This window comes from Equus caballus, chromosome 2 (genome assembly GCF_041296265.1).
Source record: "Equus caballus isolate H_3958 breed thoroughbred chromosome 2, TB-T2T, whole genome shotgun sequence".
In the NCBI taxonomy this organism is placed as follows: Eukaryota; Metazoa; Chordata; class Mammalia; order Perissodactyla; family Equidae; genus Equus; species Equus caballus.
In genome coordinates this window covers 39134555-39156354 of record NC_091685.1, presented here as the reverse complement: position 1 = coordinate 39156354, position 21800 = coordinate 39134555, and the positions used below count along the sequence as shown (strand labels likewise).

Sequence of the window (21800 nt, the reverse complement as noted above, 5' to 3'; positions counted from 1 at the left end):
CGTTTTGCTTAGACATACAAATCCGTGGTGAACGTTTCTGCACACACCCCTTCTGCATGTGTGATTCTCTGTGATGGATTCAAGAAGGAGGACTGTTGGCTGGACACATTTTAAACGTTGACGGATGCTTCCCAAATGCCTGTCCCATTCCCTTTTTATCCCAGCAGATCTCAGCTGAGAGGGAAAGAGTGGAAACCACCAATCCCAAAAGCAATTTGTAACCGCTCACCTCAAAGGCAAAAAGAAGATTGGTTGGCTTGACGATGGGTGGGGGGCACTGAGTTGGTGTGGCATGTCTAGATTATAAAAGGAAGGTTCCTTCACTGAAACGAACCTCTACAAAGGTCAGTTGAGGAGTCAAGGAGGCTGCAAGATTGTTGGTTTGTTGCCTTTCACGTCTTTACCTCTAGCTAACCAAGCGAAGGATGCCAGAGTCAGTAGATTGGCTCCTCATCCCACAGGGCTGCGAAGGCTTGGAACAGCCCAGCCCCAACCTTGCAACTGGTTGTCTTGCAAATTGTTGCACCAGGTTGAATCAAACAAGGCAATGCCTGGGATTCCATTTCAAAGTGTTTCTATTCATAGGAAAACCCCTCAGGGTCCCCCTCCAGGACCCTGAAACTACTCCCTGCTTACGGAGGACGTGTGTCATCGACGTGTGTCATCGTTAAAGGACAGGACAGTTTTAATTTTAAGTTGAAGAGACACATCCTGGGTTCGTTGCTGCTGCATTCACAGGGCCTCTCGCAGGAGGCAGAGTGACGAAGGATGTGTGGTCTGGAGCCGATCACATCCTGGTCGCTCCATTTTCTTGCCTTGCCAGGGGGATAACCTTATCTAGAGCACGGGGCTGTTGATGGAGAGCATGCTGAGTTGGTGTCAGTCGTGCTTACGTGTCTGCTGGGCCTCAGGCACGCCTGTGGTCCTTCACACTCATAGCAAAGCCCTTGGCGGGGACAACAAGTTGCTTTTGTGCTCCGGAATCCTCTATTCAAAGAGATTCTAGAATTTCTCTCCTTGGGATATCTCTCTGCCCCAGTTTCCCAGATATTCTCCTCCAATATAGGGAAAGGAATGGATTTTGTTACTGAAATAAACTTGGTTTTGGACCAAAGGGAGGAGAGGATTGAACATTTCTTGACCCCTTCTATGTGACAGGTATTTTGTGAAGTGCTTTCTAGGTGACATCTCACTGAATCCTCATAATCTTATGAAGTACATGACGTTTACTCCCAGTTCATAGATCAGGAACTCAAGGTTGACTTTGGCCAAGTTCCTTGGCCCGGTGAGGGTGGAACTGAAAGTAGAAGTTAAGCGTGTCTGAGTTCCAAGTCCACCACCCACCACCGTTGGGCTCTCTGTGCAATAACCCGAAGCTGGTTGGCCACGTTCAAGAAGTGTTTCTAGGCCATGCTGGCCCAGGAGGGGAGAAGTCAACTCATCATTCACCCCTCAGGTCCCGTCTTGGGCACCACCTTCTCGGGAGAGCCTCCTAACCCCCAGTAGGGTTGGGCCCTTCTCCCAGGGGTTCGCGGAGCTCACTGCTGTTCCTCCAGTGAGGTCCTGAGCACACAGTGTTGTGATTACACTGTGACCCCTGAACTGGATTACAGTGATCCCCAATTTCTAACGTCCACGGGTGATTGCCAAAGCAAATGGCAGTCGTCTCTGGAGGAAGATAATAGCATCCCAGACCTTCCATTTGTCGACAAAAATAATCCATAACCAATCTATAAATGAAAATTTGGGAGAGTTTATTCTGAGCTAAAATCTGAGGACCATGGCCCGGGGCCTTTCTTCCTGAAGGAAGAAAGGGCACCGAAGAAGTGGGGCACACAGAGTGGTTATATATCCCCAAAGAGGATGTTTCACATAGGATTGAAATGTCCCTCTTACAATAGTCACAAGATTGCCCTGTCGGCTCGGCGTTTGATGGACACAGCAGGTAGTGGGTGTGCTATTTCGGGCTGGTTGGTCACAGGTGAGTGCAGCAATCAGTTCCTAGCCTAAGGAAAGATGCTTATCCTTAAAGAAATGCTAATGTAGGGGAAGTTGCACCTTTATCTTAAAGCCATTTGTTCTTGCCATAGGAAATGTTTAAAGCAGGTATACAATGCGTGTTCCACGGCCACAGTCAGGCCCTTTTGGGAAAAACAAAGTCAGGCCGAATTAGGTTTACACCAAATGGCTTCCTCATGTACTCCAATATATCCTATTGCTTGCCATTTCTATTTGTCACACAATTTTTGCAAATAATGTAAATAGCAGGCCCATAAGAATAGAAGAGCTGGCAACAAGAACCCACAGAAACAACAGTTAAACAACAAAAAAGGAGCCACAGACTGTAAAACAGCTCGGCTCACTATGTCAAAGGAGACAAAATTGAATCAAATATATTTATAAACCTACAATATAATATATAAATGTATAGATTTAGAAATCTGGAAATTTGGAAACTTGGAAGGCAAAAGGTGGTGATCTGAAAACTCAGAGGTAAAATAATTAGGAACTGTAAAAAGTGACATGAAGTGTATGCATACACATATATGAAGCAAACAGACATTTTAGAACTGAAAAGTGCAAGAAATCAAATAAAAATTCAACGGATGGGTTTAACTTCACGTGAGACACACTTGAGAGAGAATATGTGAACTGGGCTGTGGGCCAGAGGACACTCTTCAAAATGCAGCACGAAGAGACAAAAGGATGAAAAATCCAGAACAGGGGCCAGGAGGCTCTGAGGATTCAGGGAGAAGCCACAGCAAATATGTACCAGTGTCCCAGAAAGAAAGGGGGAAGGAAGGAGGCAGAAGCCATACGTGAACACGGAACGGTGGGGAACTTTCTGAAACAACTGCAAGATGAGCTGTCAAAAAGTATTCCATATTGTTTTGTCTTTTCACATCTTTTTAATATCTTTTGGGCAAAATCTCTAAAGTATAAATTATTTACACAATAGAGGTGATCAGCAATCCACATTTTGGCTCTTTGAAAAGACTGAAACAATTGATAAATATCTGGCGAGACTAATAAAGAAAAAAAAGAAAAAGCACAAATAGTAGATACCAGGAGTAAGAAGGGACTTCAGTGCAGATGCCAGAGAAATTAAACAGATGATGAGAGAACATATGAGCAACGTGTGCCCCACAGTTGAAAATTTAGATGCAATGTGTAAATTCCCAGAAAAATACCACTTACCGATCTGACACAAAAGGAAGGAGAGCATCTGATTAGTTTTGTAACTAATGAAAGATACTGAATCTAAAATGAAAAACCTTCCAACAAAACAAAACAGAACAGAAATCTCCTGGCCCAGATGTCTTGACTTGCTTACTATTTAAGGAAGAAATAACATTAATTTTGCATAAACTGACCCAGAGAATATAAAAAGTGGGCATGCTCTTTCTGGGAGGCTGGCTTAGTAATAAACTTGCACGAGGACAGTGGAAATGGAAATTACAGGTTATGCAAATCTCATTCATGGATACAGAGGCAAAAAAATTTCTAAAAAATATTTAACAGGGGGCCGGCCCAGTGGCAGTTAAGTTCACAAGTTCCGCTTCAGTGGCCCCGGGTTCACTGGTTTGGATCCTGGGTGCGGACCTATGCACCGCTTGGCAGCCATGCTGTGGCAGGTGTCCCACATATAAAGTCGAGGAAGATGGGCACGGATGTTAGCTCAGGGCCAGTCTTCCTCAGCAAAAAGAGGAGGATTGGCAGCAGGTGTTCGCTCAGGGCCAATCTTCCTCAAAAATAAAAAGAAAAAAGAAAAAGAAAAAAAATACTTAGCAAACTGAATTCAGCAATAGACAAAAAGGATACTATATCATGACCAAGTTGGGTTTATACAGGAAATGCAAGGGCAGTTTAACACTGCAGAATTAATCTATATCGATGAATTTATCACATTAATAGATTCAATGAGAGAAACTGTGACTATCTTGATAGATGCAAAAACTTAAACATTCATTTATGAAAAAACTCTCAGCAAATCTAAAATGGGAGGAAACTTCTTTAATCCAATAAACAACATCTACAAAAAATACGTGTTGCAAACATCATGTTTCATGGTGAAACATGAAACTTTTCTCCTTTGATATCAGGAATAGGCTAAGAGTTATTCACTATCCTTCTTATTCAGCATTGTATTGGTGGGCCCTGCTGATGCACAAAGACAAGCCCAGAACCAAGGAGGATTAAAAAGGAGGAAATGAAATAGTTATTATTTGCAGAGGCTAGGCTCCTGCATGTGGATTCTCAAGGAAACTATGGAGAAATTATTAGAATTAATAAGAGTTAACAAGGTTGATGGCTATAAAGTTACTGTTTTTAAAAAATCAATTGCATTTTTTTTTTAAGATTGGCACCTGAGCTAACAACTGTTGCCAATTTTCCTCTGCTTTTTCTTCTCCAAAGCCCCCCAGTACATAGTTGTATATTTTTAGTTGTGGGTCCTTCTAGTTGTGGCATGTGGGACGCCGCCTCAGCATGGCCTGATGAGCGGTGCCGTGTCCGCGCCCAGGATCCAAACTGGTGAAACCCTGGGCCGCCGATTGGGAGCGCGAACTTAACCACTCGGCCACGGGGCCAGCCCCTCAATTGCATTTTAATATGTATGCAAGAATCAGTTAGAAAAGGAAATAAAAAATAATCCATTTAAGCAGCATAGAATATAAAATACACAGGAACAGACAGTACTGAGAGACTGAAAAGACAACTCACCAAATGAGAGACAATGTTTGTGAACCTTATGTTTGGTAAGGAGTTAATATCCAGAATACAAAAAGAATTCCTACAACTCAACCACAAACAAAACCAAACAACCCAATTAAAAATGGGCAAAGGACTTGACGTTTCTCTAAAGAAGATTTACAAATGGCCAAGAAGCATGTGAATAGATGCTCAACACTGGGGCCACCGGGTGGCGGTGGCATCTGAGTTGAGTTCCAGGCTCCACTTGGGCAGCCCAGGGGTCGCTGGTTTGGATCCTGGCACGGACATGGGCATTGCTTGTCAAGCCATGCTGTGGCAGGTGTCCTACGTATGAAGTAGAGGAAGATGGCACGGATGCTAGCTCAGGGCCAAAGCAATCTTCGTCAGCAAAAAGAGGAGGATTGACAGCAGATGTTGGTTCTGGGCTAATCTTCCTCAAAAATAAAAAGATGCTCAACGTCATTAGCCATTAGGGATGCGCAAATCAGAGCCACAATGAGATATCACCTCACATCCATTAGGATGGGCTACTATGAGAAATGAAAAATAGCAATTGTCGGCAAAGATATGGAGAAATGAGAGCCCTTGTGCATTGCTGGTGGGAATGTAAAATGGTGTGGACACGGTGGAAAACAGTTTCGTGGTGCCAATTCCACTCTTAGGTGTATATTCAAAAGATCAGAAGGGGAAACTCAGATACGTGTGTACCAATGGTCATAGCGTTATTCACAGCAGCTAAAAGGTGGAAAGCACCCAAATGTCTGTCAACAGGTGATGGACAGACAAAGTGTGGTATATACACACAATGGGATATTATTATTCAGCCATTAATCATCCTGAAAAAGCAGTTTCAGAATGAAATTTTGACACATGGCACAACATGGACAAACCTTGAAAACACTAGGCGAAGTGTCATAAGCCAGATACAAAAAGACAAATATAATAGCCACTTATATGAGGTCCCTAAAACAGGTAAATTCATAGAGATAGAAAATAGAAGAGAGGTTTCCAGGGCCTAAGGAAAGAAGGAATGGGGACCTATTGCTTAATGAGTACAGAGTTTCTGCTGGGGCTGATGAAAAATTCTTCGGTGTGGAGTAACACAAACACTCATACACCAGTGACTGAGGGATGTAAACTGATACATTGAAAAAGAGTTTGATGTTATCCAGCGAAGCTGAGGACTCCCATAGCCTACGACCCAGCAATCGTCGGTGTATATCCTAGAGCAAAGGTTTTCAAGGCAAGATCCACAGACCGCCGGAGCTCTCCAAGCTCCTTTGAGGGAGTCTGCAAGGTCAAAACCATTTTCTTAATAATACTAAGCTATTATTGGCCCTTTGTTACAGTGTTGACATTTGCACTGATGGTGCAAAAGCAATGGGGGGTAAAACTGCTGGTTGCTGTGAGTGAGTCAAGACCGTGCCGTTAAATGTAGCAGTAGCTGTTGTATTCTCCATCGCCACCCGCTCGCAGGAAAGAAAATGCTAGTTTCACTGAACAGCGACCCTGATGAAGAAGTAAACATTATTAATTTTATTAACTCTTGGCCTTCGATCAGATGTCTCTTTAACAGGCTGTGATGAAACAGCAAGGGGATGTGGTAACGCTCTGCTGTTGCAAACCCAAGAGCAACAGTTCCCTTGAGAAAGAGTGCTGTGTGCACCGCTGTGTGAGTTGTGAGCAGAATTACTGAGCTTTTTTAAAAAATGAAACACCATTTTTAGTTGAAAAAACGACTGGCGGACAAACTATGATTGTTCCAATTGGAATATGTGGCAGATGTTTTGTTGAAAATGAGTGAAGTCTGTCACTTCAAGGATAACCATGGACAGTAGTCGTTGCCGATGACAAAACTTTGAGCATTCGAACTAAAGTCAGGATTTTGGAAAACTCACATTCACTCCTGTGAGCTCATTGACTTCCTAACACTTCAATGCTTTTCTGGTGTGATCAGTAGCGATATTAGCAAATGTGATTTTTTTGATATTGTGTAATGAAATATGTCAACTTTTGGAAGATGTGCACAACGCAGGATACCAATATTTTCCAAATGACCACCATGATGTTACAAACCGTGAAGAGACAAAAGATCTATTGAAAGCACAGATCAGTCAGTGGGTTTTAACGTAACAGCTCAAAGAGCTCACTGAATAGTTTGAGAGTCCACATTGCAACTAACCTTTAAGAAGCTACCACTTGCTGCGTTGTGGTGTGGGATCAAAGAATATCCACATCCGGCTGCAGAGGCTGTTACAATGCTTCTCTCTCTTGTAAGTGCACATCTTTGTGAGATTGGATTTTCTCCTTTAAACAGAACAACACACCACCTTAGGTCGCATGCAGGAGCAGTGTGAGCATCCAGTTTCTGCTATTAGGCCGGACACTAATGAGATTTGTAAAAACATAAAAACTCTTCTCACTACATTTGTTATTTTGGAAATAGAGTTGATTTCCATAAAAACTTAATTAGGTTAACATGCAATAAGTTACATGCAATGAGTTTGCTATTCTAAAATATTAAAATATTAATTAGTTTAAATTTATATTTAATTAATTAAAATTTGTTTGGAAAATAGAATTATATTTCATAAAAATTGAATTATGTTATGCAATGAGCTTATTTTGCAATTATTAAATATTAATAAATATATGAATATGGATATAATTCATATTAATAAGTAAATTTTAAAATTTTTTCACTTTTAATTTCTAATATGATAAATATTGATGAATATGACCTGTGGAATGCTAATAAGTTGGCTCTCTAAAAAAACCGAAACAAACACCCTGATATGGAGCATTTGCCAATTCTGTGGTGTGACTATTCTTGCAATGACTGGTTCCAATCTGCCAGTGTGACTTGAAAGAAGGTGATGTTGGGAGGAGATGAGCAAAACTGGCTCTCATGAGCTGGTACGACCTGGCTCCAGGACCACTAACATAATCCACATTTTGAAAAGCCCTTTGGGTCTTCAATAATTTTTAAGAAACTGAAAAGTTTGAGAACTACTGCCCTGGAGAAATGGCTATATGTGGGTGGGCACCAGGAGACATGGACCGTGTAGAAAAAGTCCTAGCAACTATGGCTTCATGTAACACGAGTGAATCTTAAAAACAGCAACTATTTTGAGGAAAAGTAACCAGACTGAAATGAATACATGCTATAGGATTCCATTTATACAAAGTCCATCAACAAGCAGAACTGAGCACTAGTGTTTAAGAACGCACAGCCTTTGGTGCTGAGAATATACAGAGAAGCAAGAAAGTGGTTAGAAGTCAGGTTGAAGGGAAAAGACCGAAGTGGGGCACTCCTGGGGTGCTGGCAGCGTTCTACTTCTTGACCTACGTGCTGGCTTTGTGGGGGTTTGCTTCACTGGAATTCATTTGTCTGTATGTTATTTATTTTTAATATACTTTTTCATGTTTGTGTTGCATTTTACAATAAAATGTTTTTTTCAGAATGGAATTATACAGAACATGTGGATCCCCTGCTCTTTGATTGGAAGGCCAGCCCCTCTTCTTGGCTCCAGCCCTGCTCAGACTGAGGTCCTTGCCAAATAGAGATTTGCTCTGCTCTGTGGTGCATCTTCCATGTTCTTTCCCTGCCACATGGTTAGTTTCAAGATGGAATATACCGTTTCCTGAAGTTGGTCTATTTTTGTTTAAAGGCCACTGGAAAACTCTTTCTCTGAATTGCCTGTTTGCAATCGACTGTCTTCATTAGAGGCAAGCAGGACCGCACGGTTCTGCTCCTGAACTTCACCGTGGGTCCAGGCATCTCCCTATGTCAGCATTCTTTAACGGCTACAGAGTATTTCATTACATGGATGTGCCACAATTTATTGAAGCAGCCCTCTGTTGATAGATATTTAGGTGGGTCCTGATGTTTTTTGTTTAATGAGTAAACAAGGTAATGGCCTTTATCCCATTGGACTGAGCTCTGTGGGGATGGGACCCTGGTCCACTCACTGATGCACTGCAGCCCCAGCTCAGTGCCCAAGACATAGCAAGTGCTCAGTAAAGTGATTGTGGAATGAATGAATGAAGACTAACCACATGAGGCCTATTGTATCCGTTCAAGCCTTGGTGGAAGCCCAAGGCAAAGAGGCAGCCAGGCAGTGAGTGGAACCCAGTGCTCTAGGCCTGGATCAGAGTGGATTCAAATCCCAGCTCTCGCACGTGTGACTTTGAACAGCTACTTAATCTCTCTTTGCCTCAGTGTCCTCATCGGTAAAATGGGTACAATAATGGCACCTGCTTCAAAGGGCTGCTGTGAGGATTAAATGACTGAGTACATGCAAAGAATGTCTCTGCATGGGCCTGGCACATCAGTACTCGTTAAGTAGCAGTAGAACGCCAGCATCTTGACTCACCCTAGTTGTAAAAATGCAGCAAGGATGATGTCTCTCATGGGTGACAACACGGACACCAGGTCCTTCCGGCCCTTGCTTCTGTGGTGGTGGTGGTCGGTTTGATTTGCCTCTGTGGGGTCAACTTTGCTCCTGAAGAATCAGCTGCTCCCTGCAGGAGAATATTTATACTCAGAGTCTATCACCATGGAGACAGTCAACAGTAGGGAATCCAAGATCACGTCCCCTCTTCCTGGACACTGAAAGAGGACCCTCTGGGCCTTTTTATTGTGTGAAGTTGGCAGGGTGTCATCTTACTACTCACTCAGAAGGGTGGCTGGGAAGGAAAAAAAGGCATCCCAAACTTAGCAACTGCGTAACATCTCCTTATCCCCGAAACCTTAAACTGTGTCAAGTCAAAGAAACTCTGGGCCAATCCTTACCATGCAGCTGTTGACTGCAGTAAGTCCGCAGTCACTCTCGACTCCAAGCTGGAAGATCGAGACCAAGTATTCAACCAGAGTGCTCATTGGAAACTGGGTGGAAGAGAGGAGGAAGGTAAGGAGAGAGAGAAGGTGGACGGAGGGGCTCAGAGGGAAGAGCGGCAGGGAGAGGTAGGAGCGAGGTCATTACTACTTCTAAACCACGGGCCATAGATGATTGCACGTTAAGAACGCGGCATCAGGATCTCTGTGTTCTACATAGGGGAGCCACATTCAAGCCGTCACCAAGGTCCCCACTATATCTTGAAAACACAATAGCAGAAGCGCCAATATAGCTGTGCCTTGCAGTACGGTTTTCAGCAGAGTGTTTCTAGGCATCTGATGTTCCCTGCCCGTAATTCCTCTACGCCTTGTTTTGGAGAATGTCTGCTCTCCCTGGCCTGCCCTCCCCAGAATGTGCTAGCTACCAAGGCAGGCTTGACATTCCCTGCACTGATGTCCAGGAGTGAGCTGCTGCTCCTTGGCCCCCGTTCCACAGCCTTGCCCTGTCTGTGCATTTCAGTTTTTACTTTCAAAACAGAACCAGTGGGCGCTTAATATTCCCATGCTCTTTAAAAGCCATCACGAAATATCTGCCTGTTGTGGCCTACTTGGAACTGAATGTCTTCATTTGTGGTGATCAAGACTGAGCCACTTAACTTTCTGCAGAAACACCTAGACATCCTCATGTCTGCTTGGGAAAAGGGCAAGGAAAAGAGGGTGATATAGAACTGGTAGCTTTGATGTAAATGTGGGGACAGTTGGTGGTGACTTCTGAGAACTGGAATAGGCAGTTTTCATGGAGGACATTAGCATTTTACAGCTCTTCTGGCCCAATAGGCCTTGTGGCCATTGTTAGCTCTAAGTGTAGCTGGCCTGGTTTAGGGAGCAGGTGTGTTTGAGGGAAGTTCCAAGGGCAAGAAGGACAGGCTGAGCGATCCCTCCAGGCTCCTGTGGGCGAGGCAGCACCCAGGGATGTTATGAACCCGTTCTATATCAAGAGGAGATGGCATAGAGAGAGCGAAGTTGGAGTGATACCAGAAAGATGTCAGACTAAGAAGCTCCAGGTCCTTGTTCTCTCAGAAACACTTAAAAAAAATAACTAGCTAAAATAACTGTATAGGAGCTCTGTAAACAGTCAAAGGTCTACAGCAACCAATTTAGAAAAAGCCACATTCAAAATGGTAGGAATTCCATGGTATTTTTACTCACTCTTTTCCCGTTCCTTCCTCAGCACAGCATGGGGCATTGTGGGGGAAGCAGTGGCCCAGCTTCCACTTCCCTCCCTGGAAACTAGAAGGAATGGAGCAATATTCTAACCTGTCTGGGGGCTACCTGAGGGATTTGCCTCTGTTTTGTCCAGCTCAGAGCTCAGATGGGGAAAAGCAGCAGAGTCCACATTTCAAGCTTGGCAAAGCTGTGGAAAGCAGCAGTGATCACAGCCAGTGAAGCAGCCAGGGGACCTGCAAATGTCCGGGGGAAGAGATTCCAGGTAGAGGAACACGACAGAACATCTATGGCCCTAAGAGGAAGCAGGGGAGAGACACTTTGGAAAATGAAGGCATTTTAAAGTAGCCATGTATACTGAGGAAATAAAAAGGCACACACACACACACACACACACACACACACACAGGCCCAGGCAAGATGTGTGCTCAGAAAAGTCCTGAGAAGAACTGAAGCCTTCACGCTAGGCTGATTCCAAGGCTCCAATCATGCCTTGCTTGTTAGTGGAGATTTTCCCTCAGGTGGAGCCCGTCTGCAGAGACTAGGAGAGGTGGCTGTTTTTCCAAAAGCCCAATTTTCAACATCCACAAAAATCACAAAGCATACAAAGAAACAGGAAAACACAGCCCACTCAGAGGAAGAAAATAAACCAGTAAGAATGGTCCCTGAAGGAACACAGGCATCGGAAATACTAGACAAAAACTCTAAAACAGCTATCTTAAATATGCTCAAAGAGCGAAAGGAAAATGCGGACAAAGACCTAAAGGAAATCAGGAAAATGATCTATGAACAAAATAAGAATATCAATAAAAGACAGGAATTATTAAAAGGAATCAAATGGAAGTTATGGAGCTGAAAAATACAATAATTAAGTTGAAAGAATGCACTAGAGGTGTTGAACAGTGGACTTGAATAGGCAGAAAAAAGAATCAGAGAACTTGAAGACAGATCTCTTGAAATTGTTGAGTCTGAGTAGCAAAAAAAAAAAAAAAAAAAAAAGGGAATGGAGTCTAAGGACTAGTGGGGCACCATCAAGCAGGCCAATATACACATTGTGGGAGAAAAGAGACAGCCAAAGGGGCAGAGAGATCATCTGAAGAAACAATGGTTGAAAACATCCCAAATTTTTAAAAAAGACACAGATCTACAAATTGGAGAAGCTCAACGAATTATAAGTAGGATGAATCCAAAGAGACCCACACAGAGGGCATTATAATCAAACTATTGAAAGTCAAAGACAAAGAGAGAATCTTGAAAGAAGCAAGAGAAAAATGAGTCATCACATACAAAGGAGCCTTTATAAGATTATCGGTAGATTTCTCAGCAGAAACCTTGCCAACCAGAAGGCAGTACGATGATTTATTTAAAGTGCTTAAACCAAAACAAAAACTATCAACTGAGAATAACATAGCCAGAAAAACTGTCCTTTAAAAGTGAAGGAGACTTTAAGACATCCCCAGATAAACAAAAGCTGAGGGAATTCTTTGCCACTAGACCCGCCCTACAAGAAATGCTAAGAGGAGTCCTTGAGGCTGAAATGGAGCAGTGCTAGACAGTAACTGGAAGCTGTACAAAAATATGAAGACCTCTGGTAAATGTAAACACATGGGCAAATATAAAAACCACGATTATTGTAAGTTTGGTTTATAACTCTGCTATTTTCTACAGGGTTTAAAAAACAAATGCATAAAAATGATTATAAATCCATGTAAATGGGTACACAATATACCAAGATGTCAGTTGTGACGTCAATAACATGAAATGGGAGGGGGCAGAGCTGTAAAGAAGTAGGGTTTTCATATTTATGAGTTAAGTCAATTTAAAATAGATTGCTTTAACTTTAGGATGCTATATATAATCCCCATGATAACTACAAAGAAAATATCTCCAGAATATACACAAAAGGAAATGAGGAGGAAATAAAAACGTGTCACTGGAAAAAATCAACTAAACATGAAGAAAGGCAGTAATGGAGAAAATGAGGGATAAAAAATCCCTGTAAGACATTCACAAAACAAATGACAAAATAGCAAAACTAAGTCCTCCCCTAACAATAATTAATTTAAACATAACTAGACTAAACTCTCAATCAAAAGATGCAGATTGGCAGAATGGAGGAGAAAACCCAGGATCCAACTATATGGCATCTATGACGCTGTCTTCAGATCGAAGGACATGCATAGGTTGAAAGTGAAAGAACAGAAAAAGATATCCCATGCAAATAGTAACCAAAAGAGAGCAGGGTGGCTACACCAGTATCATAAAAAATACACTTTGGGTCAAAAACTGTTACAAGAGTCAAAGAAGAATAGTATATACTGAAGAAAGTGTCATGAAGAAATAGAAAATCCTAATAGACCTAGAATTAGTAAGGAAAACTTCCCCCAAATAGAAGACTATGATTAGAAGCCTCCACTGGTGAATTCTACTTAGCATTTAGCTGGCTTAACATAATAAAGCCCGTTTACGGAAAGCCCACCACTAACGTCATGCTCCATGGTAAAAGACCAAAAGCTTTTCCTCTAAGATCGGGAACAAGACAAGTATGCTGGGTTTTGCCACGTAGTATTGAAAGCTCTGGCCAGAGCAATTAAGCAAGAAAAGGAAATAAAAGGCATAGAAATTGAAAAGGAAAAAGGAAAATTATCTCTGTAGATGACATGATCTTACATGTACCAAACCCTAAAGACTACACACACACACACACACACACACACTCAAACTGTTAAAACTAATAAACAAGTTCAGCAAAACAGCAGGATACAAAATCAACACGCAGGGCTGGCCCCGTGGTGGAGTGGTTAAGTTCTCGGGCTCCACTGTGGCCGCCCAGGGTTTCCCCGCTTTGCATCCTGGGCGCGGACATGGCACCACTCGTCAGGCCACATTGAGGTGTTGTACCACATGCCACAACTAGAAAGACCCACAACTAAGATATACAACTATGTATTGGGGGGATTTGGGGAGATAAAGCAGGAAAAAAAACCAACATGCAAAAATCAGTTGCATTTCCATACACTAACAATGAACAATCTAAAAATGAAATTAAGAAAACAGTTCTATTTACAATAGCATAAAAAAACAACAAAATACTTAAGAATAAACTTAAGCAAGGAGGCAAAAGACAGATTGAAAACTACAAAACATTGTTGAAAGAAATGAAAGAAGACACCAGTGAATGACAAGATATCCTGTGTTCATGGATTGGAAGATTTAATATTGTTAAGACATCAATACCATCCAAAACTATCTACAGGTTCAATGCAAATCCTGTGATGATTTTTGCAGAAATTTAAAAAATCCACCCTAAAATACATTAAGAATCTCAAGAGACTCTGAATAGTCCAAACAATCTTGAAAAGAACAACCAAATTGGAGGATTCGCATTCTCTGATTTCAAAACTTATTACAAAGCTACAGTAATCAAAATAATGGGATACTGGCATAAAAGCACATAAAACCAATGGAATAGAATAAAGAGCCCGGAAATAAACCCTCACATATCTGGTGAAATGATTTCAACAAGGATGTCAAGACCATCCAATGAAGAAAGGACTGTCTTTCAACAAACAGTGTTGGGAAAACTGTCTATCCACAGGCAAAGAATGAAGTTGGACCCTTACCTTACACCATATACAAACATAAATGCAAAATGGACCAGAGACCGAGATATAAGACAGAAAACTATCAAACTCTTAGAAGAAAACATAAGAAAGAAACTTCATGACATTGAATATGGCGATGATTTTGAGACTGAGAACGAATGGGCTAAAATTTTCTCTAGATTCGAGCAAGAAAAAAAAGAAGAAGAAAGAAAAAAATGGAGAGAAACTGCTACCTACAGCCGTGCATGCACATACGCAGCTACTAACAACCGACCGCTGCTTAAGACTGACCAGGTCTCTCTTGCTGTTCCTCCTTAGTACATGATGAGTGAGTTGGTTTTACAGAAAGTTAAAGTCCAGATGGTCAAGGAAAAAAGAGGTTCAGTCTCACGAGACAAAACACAGGCCGAAGATGACACCAAAGATCCAAGATAAACCTCACGCGAAGGCACTAGGCTTTCCTTGTGACAATCTTGATGATTCGGAGATTGGCTTTGCTATGTGCTGGATAAACAAACCCAAGTTTGTGTTTGATTTCAATTTCCAGGATATGACATCAAAAACATAGGCAACAAAATTCAAAATTTTATGTGCCAAAGAATACTACCAACAGGGTAAAAAGTTAACTCATGGAATGAGAGAAAATGTTTGCAAATCTTACATGTATAAAAGATTAGGATCCAGAATATGTAAAGAATTCCTATAACTCAACAACAACAAACAACCCAATTATAAATGGGAAAAGAACTTGAACAGACATTTCTCCAAAGAAGACATACAAATGGCCAATAAACATCTGAAAAGATGCTCAACGTCACTAACAATTAGGGAAAAGCAGACTAAAACCATAATGAGACACCACTTCACGCCCATTAGGATGGCTTTTACCAAAAAACCAGAAAACAAGAAGTGTTGGTGAGGATATAGAGAAATTGGAACCCCTGTGCATTATTAGTGAGAATGTAAAATGGTACAGCCACTGTGTGGCAGCATGGCAGCTCCTCGAAAATGTAACCATGTGACCCAGCTATTCCTCTTCTGGGTACATCCCCAAAAGAACTGAAAGCAGGATCTTGATGAGAGAGATTTGTGCGTCTATGTTCACAGCAGTATTATTTACAGTAGCCAAAATGTAGAAATAATCCAACAGTGGATGAATGGGTGAGCAAAATTGCCGTATCCATACAATGGAATATTATTCAGCCTTTAAAAAGGAAGAAAAGTCAGACAGATGCTGCAATGTAGGTGAACCTTGAAAACACGATGCTAAGTGAAATAAGCCAGTCACAAAAAGACAAATACTGTATGCTTACACTTAGGAGAGTTACCCAGAGTAGTCAAATTCGTAGAGACACAAAGTAAATCGTGGTTACCAGGCGCTAAGGGGGTGGGGGTGGGGAGAATGGGGTGTTGCTTAATGGGTCCCGAGTTTCAGTGTGAAATGATGAAAAAGTTCTGGAGATGAATGGTGGTGGTGGTCGTGCAATGATATGAACATACCCAATGCCACTGAACGGTACACTTAAAAATGGTGAAAATGGTAAATTTTGTTACGCATGTTTTACCACAATAAATTTTTAAAAAATCGACCAGAAAACATAACATAATTGGGAAAAAAGAGAGTGGAGTTGGGAAGAGTGAGGAACGAAGAAGAAAGAGAAGGGGGGAGGCAAGCAGAGGGGAGGAGCGGGAGAGAGAACATGAGGGAGGGAACAGGTGTCGCCCGTGACAAGTGGTCAGGTGACGCCAGAACAGCTTTCCCGAGGGGTTGTGGATGGTGGGGTGCTGAGCCCCTGAGCACACTCCCTTCCCAGCGCTGGAAGGGAGGGGGCGAAATGAAGCCTGCGCTGTGCAGCAGGCCCCAGAGTCCGCGTTTCCCTATTTTCTGCCCAGCTTCCTACGTCCCAAACTTGCACCTGAAGTTTGAGAAGGGGCGTCGCGCAAGTTCTCCTGAATATTTGGTCTTTTCCAGTTCACCAAAGCCGCGGAGAAAACACCCCAGTGCATTTACAGAAAAGAGTACGTGCCCTTCCCGGGCCACAGACTGGACCAGATCTCCAGGTGGTACGGCAAGAGGAGAATTGAGGTAAGAGGGATGGGCCCCACACTCCGCTGGGCCCCTCCCACCGCTCAGGAGACACGGCCAGCAAGCTTCCTCCGGGCCCAGCTCCCTCTTGGGAGCACAGGAGGACTCGCCTTAACACCCTCCCAGCAGTGGGGCAGCCGATAGCATTCACCCTTGTTTACTGAAGAGTGCTCCATCCGTGTAATCTCAAGCTGGTGGTGCTCCGCTCACCTGGGATCCCAGAACATTCCTGGATCATTTCCCCCATTCTTCCGTACTCTTCCAACAGGAAACAGGCAAAGGATGTAGGAAACAAACAAAAAAAAGTGGGTATCGAATTAAGGTGAATAGAGTCGGGAATCATATAAGGGACTCCAAAAGAAGGGTTGCTGATGTTTGGACGGTGTTTTGTGTCATCTATGCCTTGCTTCCTATTCTTTTGGGAAGTCAAGGCCCGTTCAGCACTCTGTCCCTCGTGGAGCGCCTGTCCGTGCATCTCGTTGTGTCCCAGGCCCCCAGAGCAGGGAGCAGGGCACTGCAACTCAGGACACGCCCCCACACCCAAGACCAGGCATCCGAGACATTTACTAACTTAGGCGAGAGTGTGCCAGAGGCTCAGAGATGCTGGCCCTTCCAGGAACAGGAGGGAGAGCCTCCTCCTGCCTCAGCCCCTGTCGGTGGTGTCCGCCAGGCTTGCCCTGGGGGAACAAGCGTGCAGGTGCTCAGCCACCGGGTGCACAGCTATGCCCTGCCCCCACCACGCTCTGGATGTCCCCCAGGTTGCTTCTTTTGCCAGCTCGCTGCTCATGGGGGTGACTTCTATGCCCCTCACTCCCACCCTACCTAACCCTACATCTGCCTAAACTCAGGGTGGGGGCAGGGAGGCACAGAATGAGGGGTGGAATCGGTCGGAATGGGAGCATTTCAGAGCTGGAAGGGACTCAAGAGATTGTTCGGCTTGCGCCCTCATTTTCAGAGAAAGGGTGCCCAGGGTGGTGAGTGTCAGGTCCGAAGCGGTGTAGCTTGCTGCTAAGGGACTGAGCAGGGGGCTGCTGTGCAAATCAAGCACGGAATCTCCTCAGATCCCTTGTCATCATCTCCTAGAGTTGACGCTTTGTTTTCTGCATTTGGGGATCCATGTCAGGATAAACAGAGCCAGATTTTCAGTTCTGTGCTGGCATTCCTGGTCCACGCTGGCATCTCTGGACCACACTGGCATCTCTGGACCACACTGGCATCCTTGGACTATGCTGATGCTCTGGGGCTGCCGAGCTTCCCATTAGTGTGCACTGAAGACCCAAATGCATTTTAATATAAGAAAGTCGAATTAGAGCCTATGATCTGGGGCTCCCGGCCCCCGCCATCAATGTACGTGAGGCACTTAGCCTAGTTCTCGATACACTTTGGGTGCCCTTTCCTAAAGACTTTTGGACCCGTTACAAACCCCGATGAAGGGATAGCCACACATTCCACATGCGTATAGTCTGGTTCACATTGAGACCCCTCACTCCAACACGCACAAAATAGAAGGAGGCAATGGAATATTTGTTCCTAAGGACTCTCTTCACATGGCCTGTTGTGTGCCATGGACCCTGGACACGGCACCACGTGCACACGACTGCTTCAACTGTCTGGTCTTCTGTGCGCCTCCTCCTGGCCCTCCTCCCACAGCACAGCTTCCCCTTCCGTCTCCATCCCCACCTCACTCCTCTCCCTTCTCAGGCAGATGCTGCATCTGCTCTTCAAACTGACGGTGGAGAGATGGGGTTACCCTCCTCCAGGGAGGACCCCTTCCTGCGCTTTTTCCCTCAGCAGGTATATTAATCACATTTTGTATTTTCTGTATCTTATGAAGCTTTGATCTCCTAGGGGCCTTGCTAATCCTGGAGAGACCGCCGCCCCCAGCGCTAGCTGATTCCTAGAGAGTAAGCATCTTGCCTGCATCACACCTCGCAGACGTGCCCATCCGTCCGGAGCCCATACCCCAACCCCCTCCTTTGTCTGAGGCCCCCACAGCACGCCAGCACCCCCCGCCCCAAATCCCTCCAGGGCCTGGCACCAACCGCCGGACACCCTCTAGCCTGGAGCCTGCTGCTGAAATTATTCAAACTACGCTGTCCTAAACTTCTCAAATTTGTCTACTCTCTCTTGCCCACACCTTCCCTCGGGAACCACAGGGAAGGCCCTGGGTCATGCTCTCTCCCTGCGACTTCTGCCTCCTGGCCAACCTGCTGCTTCTCCGTGTGGCCCTGTGCGGTGTGGCCTGTCCCCTCCTCTTGGGAATTGTAAGTCATAAACTGCTCTCTCAAAGGCAGTTGTCTCTATGTCTGTCACCTTACCCTACCTGCTGAAAACAAAAATCCTGAGCACATAATCAAGACAGCTGGGCTGCACCCCACGCCAAGAGAAACAGCACGAACGTCCCTCTCAGCCCCTCTCCTTTCTCTACCGTGAAGCCTCCTCAGCGCTTCCCTTGCTTGATGGGAACCCCTCCATCTTGCTTTCCCTGGCATTGGAAATGTACTCCGGGCACCTGGTGATGTGGATCTTGGAAACCCCTGCCTAATGTCTGTGCCCATCCCCCCTGACTCCTTCTGGCATTGTGATCTGACTTATTTATGGAGCCATCCCTTGAAATATTGGGTGTAGCCAGCATTTCCACACCACGGCAGACACAGACCTCCCTGTCTGTTCCAGACAAGAGGACGGGCATGGAAATCCACATTATCCTCCCCTGTAAATCAGCGCAGGCCCCCAGGATTCCCTTCCAGGGCCAAGAGGATTTTCTTAGGAACAGCGCTGATTCAGGGAAATGTTCCTGAGTAAGGAGAACATAGCTTTCTTCTCCCGTAAATAATTTCCCACCAAAGAAATCGCTCCCTGGGTTTCCAGACGAGGGAGCCGTAAATCCTTTGCAAGAGAAGGCGATTTATGGAGCGTTCCGACTCTTCCCATAGTAACGGATTGAAATACAAGGTGCATACATCAGGCTTGGTATTCAGCATGTTTCACTTGCCGTGGAAATAGGCGCTTGGATGGATGAGACTCGAGACAAATCGAAGGGTGCAGTTTCAGATCCCAAAGGAGCAACAAGGTGGCTCTGACTCTTTCTATTCACTCGGTGTCCCCACTTTCATTTTAATGTGTCCCCATTGCTCATTCTATGGATGAATTGGCTTGGCATAGGCGGGGCACCACTCAGACAGGGAACTGACTGCAGCTAAGCTGGGACGTGTGTTTGAAGGTGAGCTGTGTCAGGGTGGGACAGACAAGCGTGTCTCCCGTTTGCTGGCCTCGAGGGCTCAGGCAGCCACGTTCGCCACCAGCCCTTGGAGGCCCCCTCTCCATCAGCACCCAGATCTCCATGGCGGGCAGCCTCTGTCTCCATCCATGGCCAGGTGGATGCCTTGCTCTGATGGGTAACATGCCCACTGTGTCTGTCCTTCCAGGGGCTCCCGTACAAACACCTGATCACCCACCACCAAGAGCCCTCGCACCGCCATCTGATCAGCACGTACGATGACCATTACAACCGGCATAATTATAACCCGGGCCTGCCCCCACGCCGCACCTGGAATGGACACAGGTTGCTGTGGCTCCCAGAGAAAGCCGACTTCCCCCTTCTCGGTATTTTTATAATTCAGGCTCTCCCCCTGTATTGGGCTGTAAGGGGTCCACAGCTGCACAGGCTGAGGGAGGGCCCTCACGGGCGACCCCAGCTCCAGGACAGCATTGGAATGAGAGGGTTTACCCCCAGGGCTGCTGCCTGCCCTCTGCCCTTGACGGGGTAATGTCGGCTGGCTGATGAAGCCCTCACCTGGGCACCACGGCTGCATGTTTACCTGGAGCACAGGTGGCGGGGAGTGACGCCCCTGCACACTCAGATCAGCCATTCATTCATAAATAGGGACTGATGACTTCCCAGGTGCCAGGCCCTGCGGTAGCACTTGGGGACACAGCAGTGACAAACTTGGAAGAATTCCTGCCCCCGGGGAGTTGACATTCCAGTGGGGAGACAGAAAGACACTGTTAATTCATAAGATAACGTAAGATCTAGTAAATAAGGGAAGTTTGGCCCAGGCTATGTGCTATGAGGAAAAGAGGTAATGGGCAGAAAGCCAGGTGGGTGTTTGTGACTTTCCTTTGGGTGGAACCAGGAGAGATGGTCTTTTCTGAGCAGAGAGTTGAGAAGGAGAGAGCCATGCAGGGGCTGGGGGGAAGAGCATCCCAGGGAGAGAATAGCAAGTGAAAAAGCTCCAAGGCAGGAGCAGAGGGAGACCATGCAGGCATTCTCAGGCCACAATAAGGAGCGTGGACTGTGTCCTTCCTGCAGCAACAAGACTCAGAAGGATTTCTTCGGAGAGTGTCTTGCTCTGAGTTACATTTCAAGCTACCCCATCCTTTGCCGCCGTCTTTTTGCAGTCCTAGCCTTTGAGGCAAAGGGACACAGGCCAGAGAGTGAGCTGCTTGTCACAGACCAGTCCTTCTGCCAGGCTGCTCCCCGAGGTGGCTCCCACAAGCCCACACGGCTCCCTTCCCTGCTGGGGCGGGAGCATCACCCAGCCAGCCAGGCCGTGGCGCTGACTTTTCCGACGCCTCTGCAGCAGAGTCTGCTCCCTCCTGAGTACACAGGGAGCCCCATGCTGAGGCCCTCTTCCCTCGGGGGCACTGCCAGCCCAGTCCTCATACAGCAGGATGGGAAACCCTCCAGGGTCCCCGTTGTCCTGGCCGCCGGGCAGGCCTCCTCCTCTGAGCCCTGGTTTCTTTTGCAGCTCCTCCTACGAACTACGGACTCCACGAGCGGCTGAAGCAGAGATGGCTCAAACCCGTGGCTGGCCCGAGGGAGCCTGTTTACACCTCCTCCTACCCCAGACCACCCTTGTGTGCCTTGTCCCAGCGGGAGCATGCCATCCCGGTCCCCCCCCCTCGCCTGCACCCTGTCCCACACTTCTGAGAACTGTCACCCCACCAGCAGTGCAGGCAGAACCAACTGGAGAGCCCCCGCACCATCGGACCCGCCAGAGAGCAGGCGGCTGCAGATACACCCAGAGCTTTTAATCCGGCCCATCAGAGAGGCCCTTAGAATCATGATGTGTGTTTTATGGTTCCCAGCCCTCCTCCAAACCCACAGCTTCCTTTCTTTCCCATGCCACAATTAAAGCTCTTTGGCATGGTGGAGTGCCGTGTATGTACAGAAGACAGACCTCATTTCACATGAGGGGAAACTGAGGCAGAGAGGTAACATGACTCCTTCAAGTTCTTACAACCTGGTACACAGCCTCCAGGAGTGTCTGATCCAATGGGAAAAACCGACCCGACTACGAGACCCACCTCGAAAACTCCAGGGAATGGTCAG

The 21800-nt window shown here is 45.5% G+C and overlaps 1 protein-coding gene across 2 annotated transcripts; it reads left to right on the top strand.

Annotated features, from left to right (window-relative positions):
• The first annotated feature begins 9262 nt into the window (after positions 1 to 9262).
• On the top strand, positions 9263 to 21636 carry CFAP107 (cilia and flagella associated protein 107). 2 transcript variants are annotated; one of them, XM_001489604.5, is made up of 4 exons: positions 9263 to 9623; positions 16352 to 16465; positions 19894 to 20071; positions 21217 to 21636. In XM_001489604.5, exons 1-4 carry the CDS (start codon positions 9510 to 9512, stop codon positions 21396 to 21398), a joined length of 588 nt encoding a protein of 195 aa, XP_001489654.1. In that variant the 5' UTR covers positions 9263 to 9509; the 3' UTR covers positions 21399 to 21636. The 2 variants fall into 2 exon arrangements, with proteins under 2 accessions (XP_001489654.1, XP_070109158.1); XM_070253057.1 differs by lacking the exon at positions 9263 to 9623 and adding an exon at positions 10787 to 11039.
• Positions 21637 to 21800: the final 164 nt, after the last annotated feature.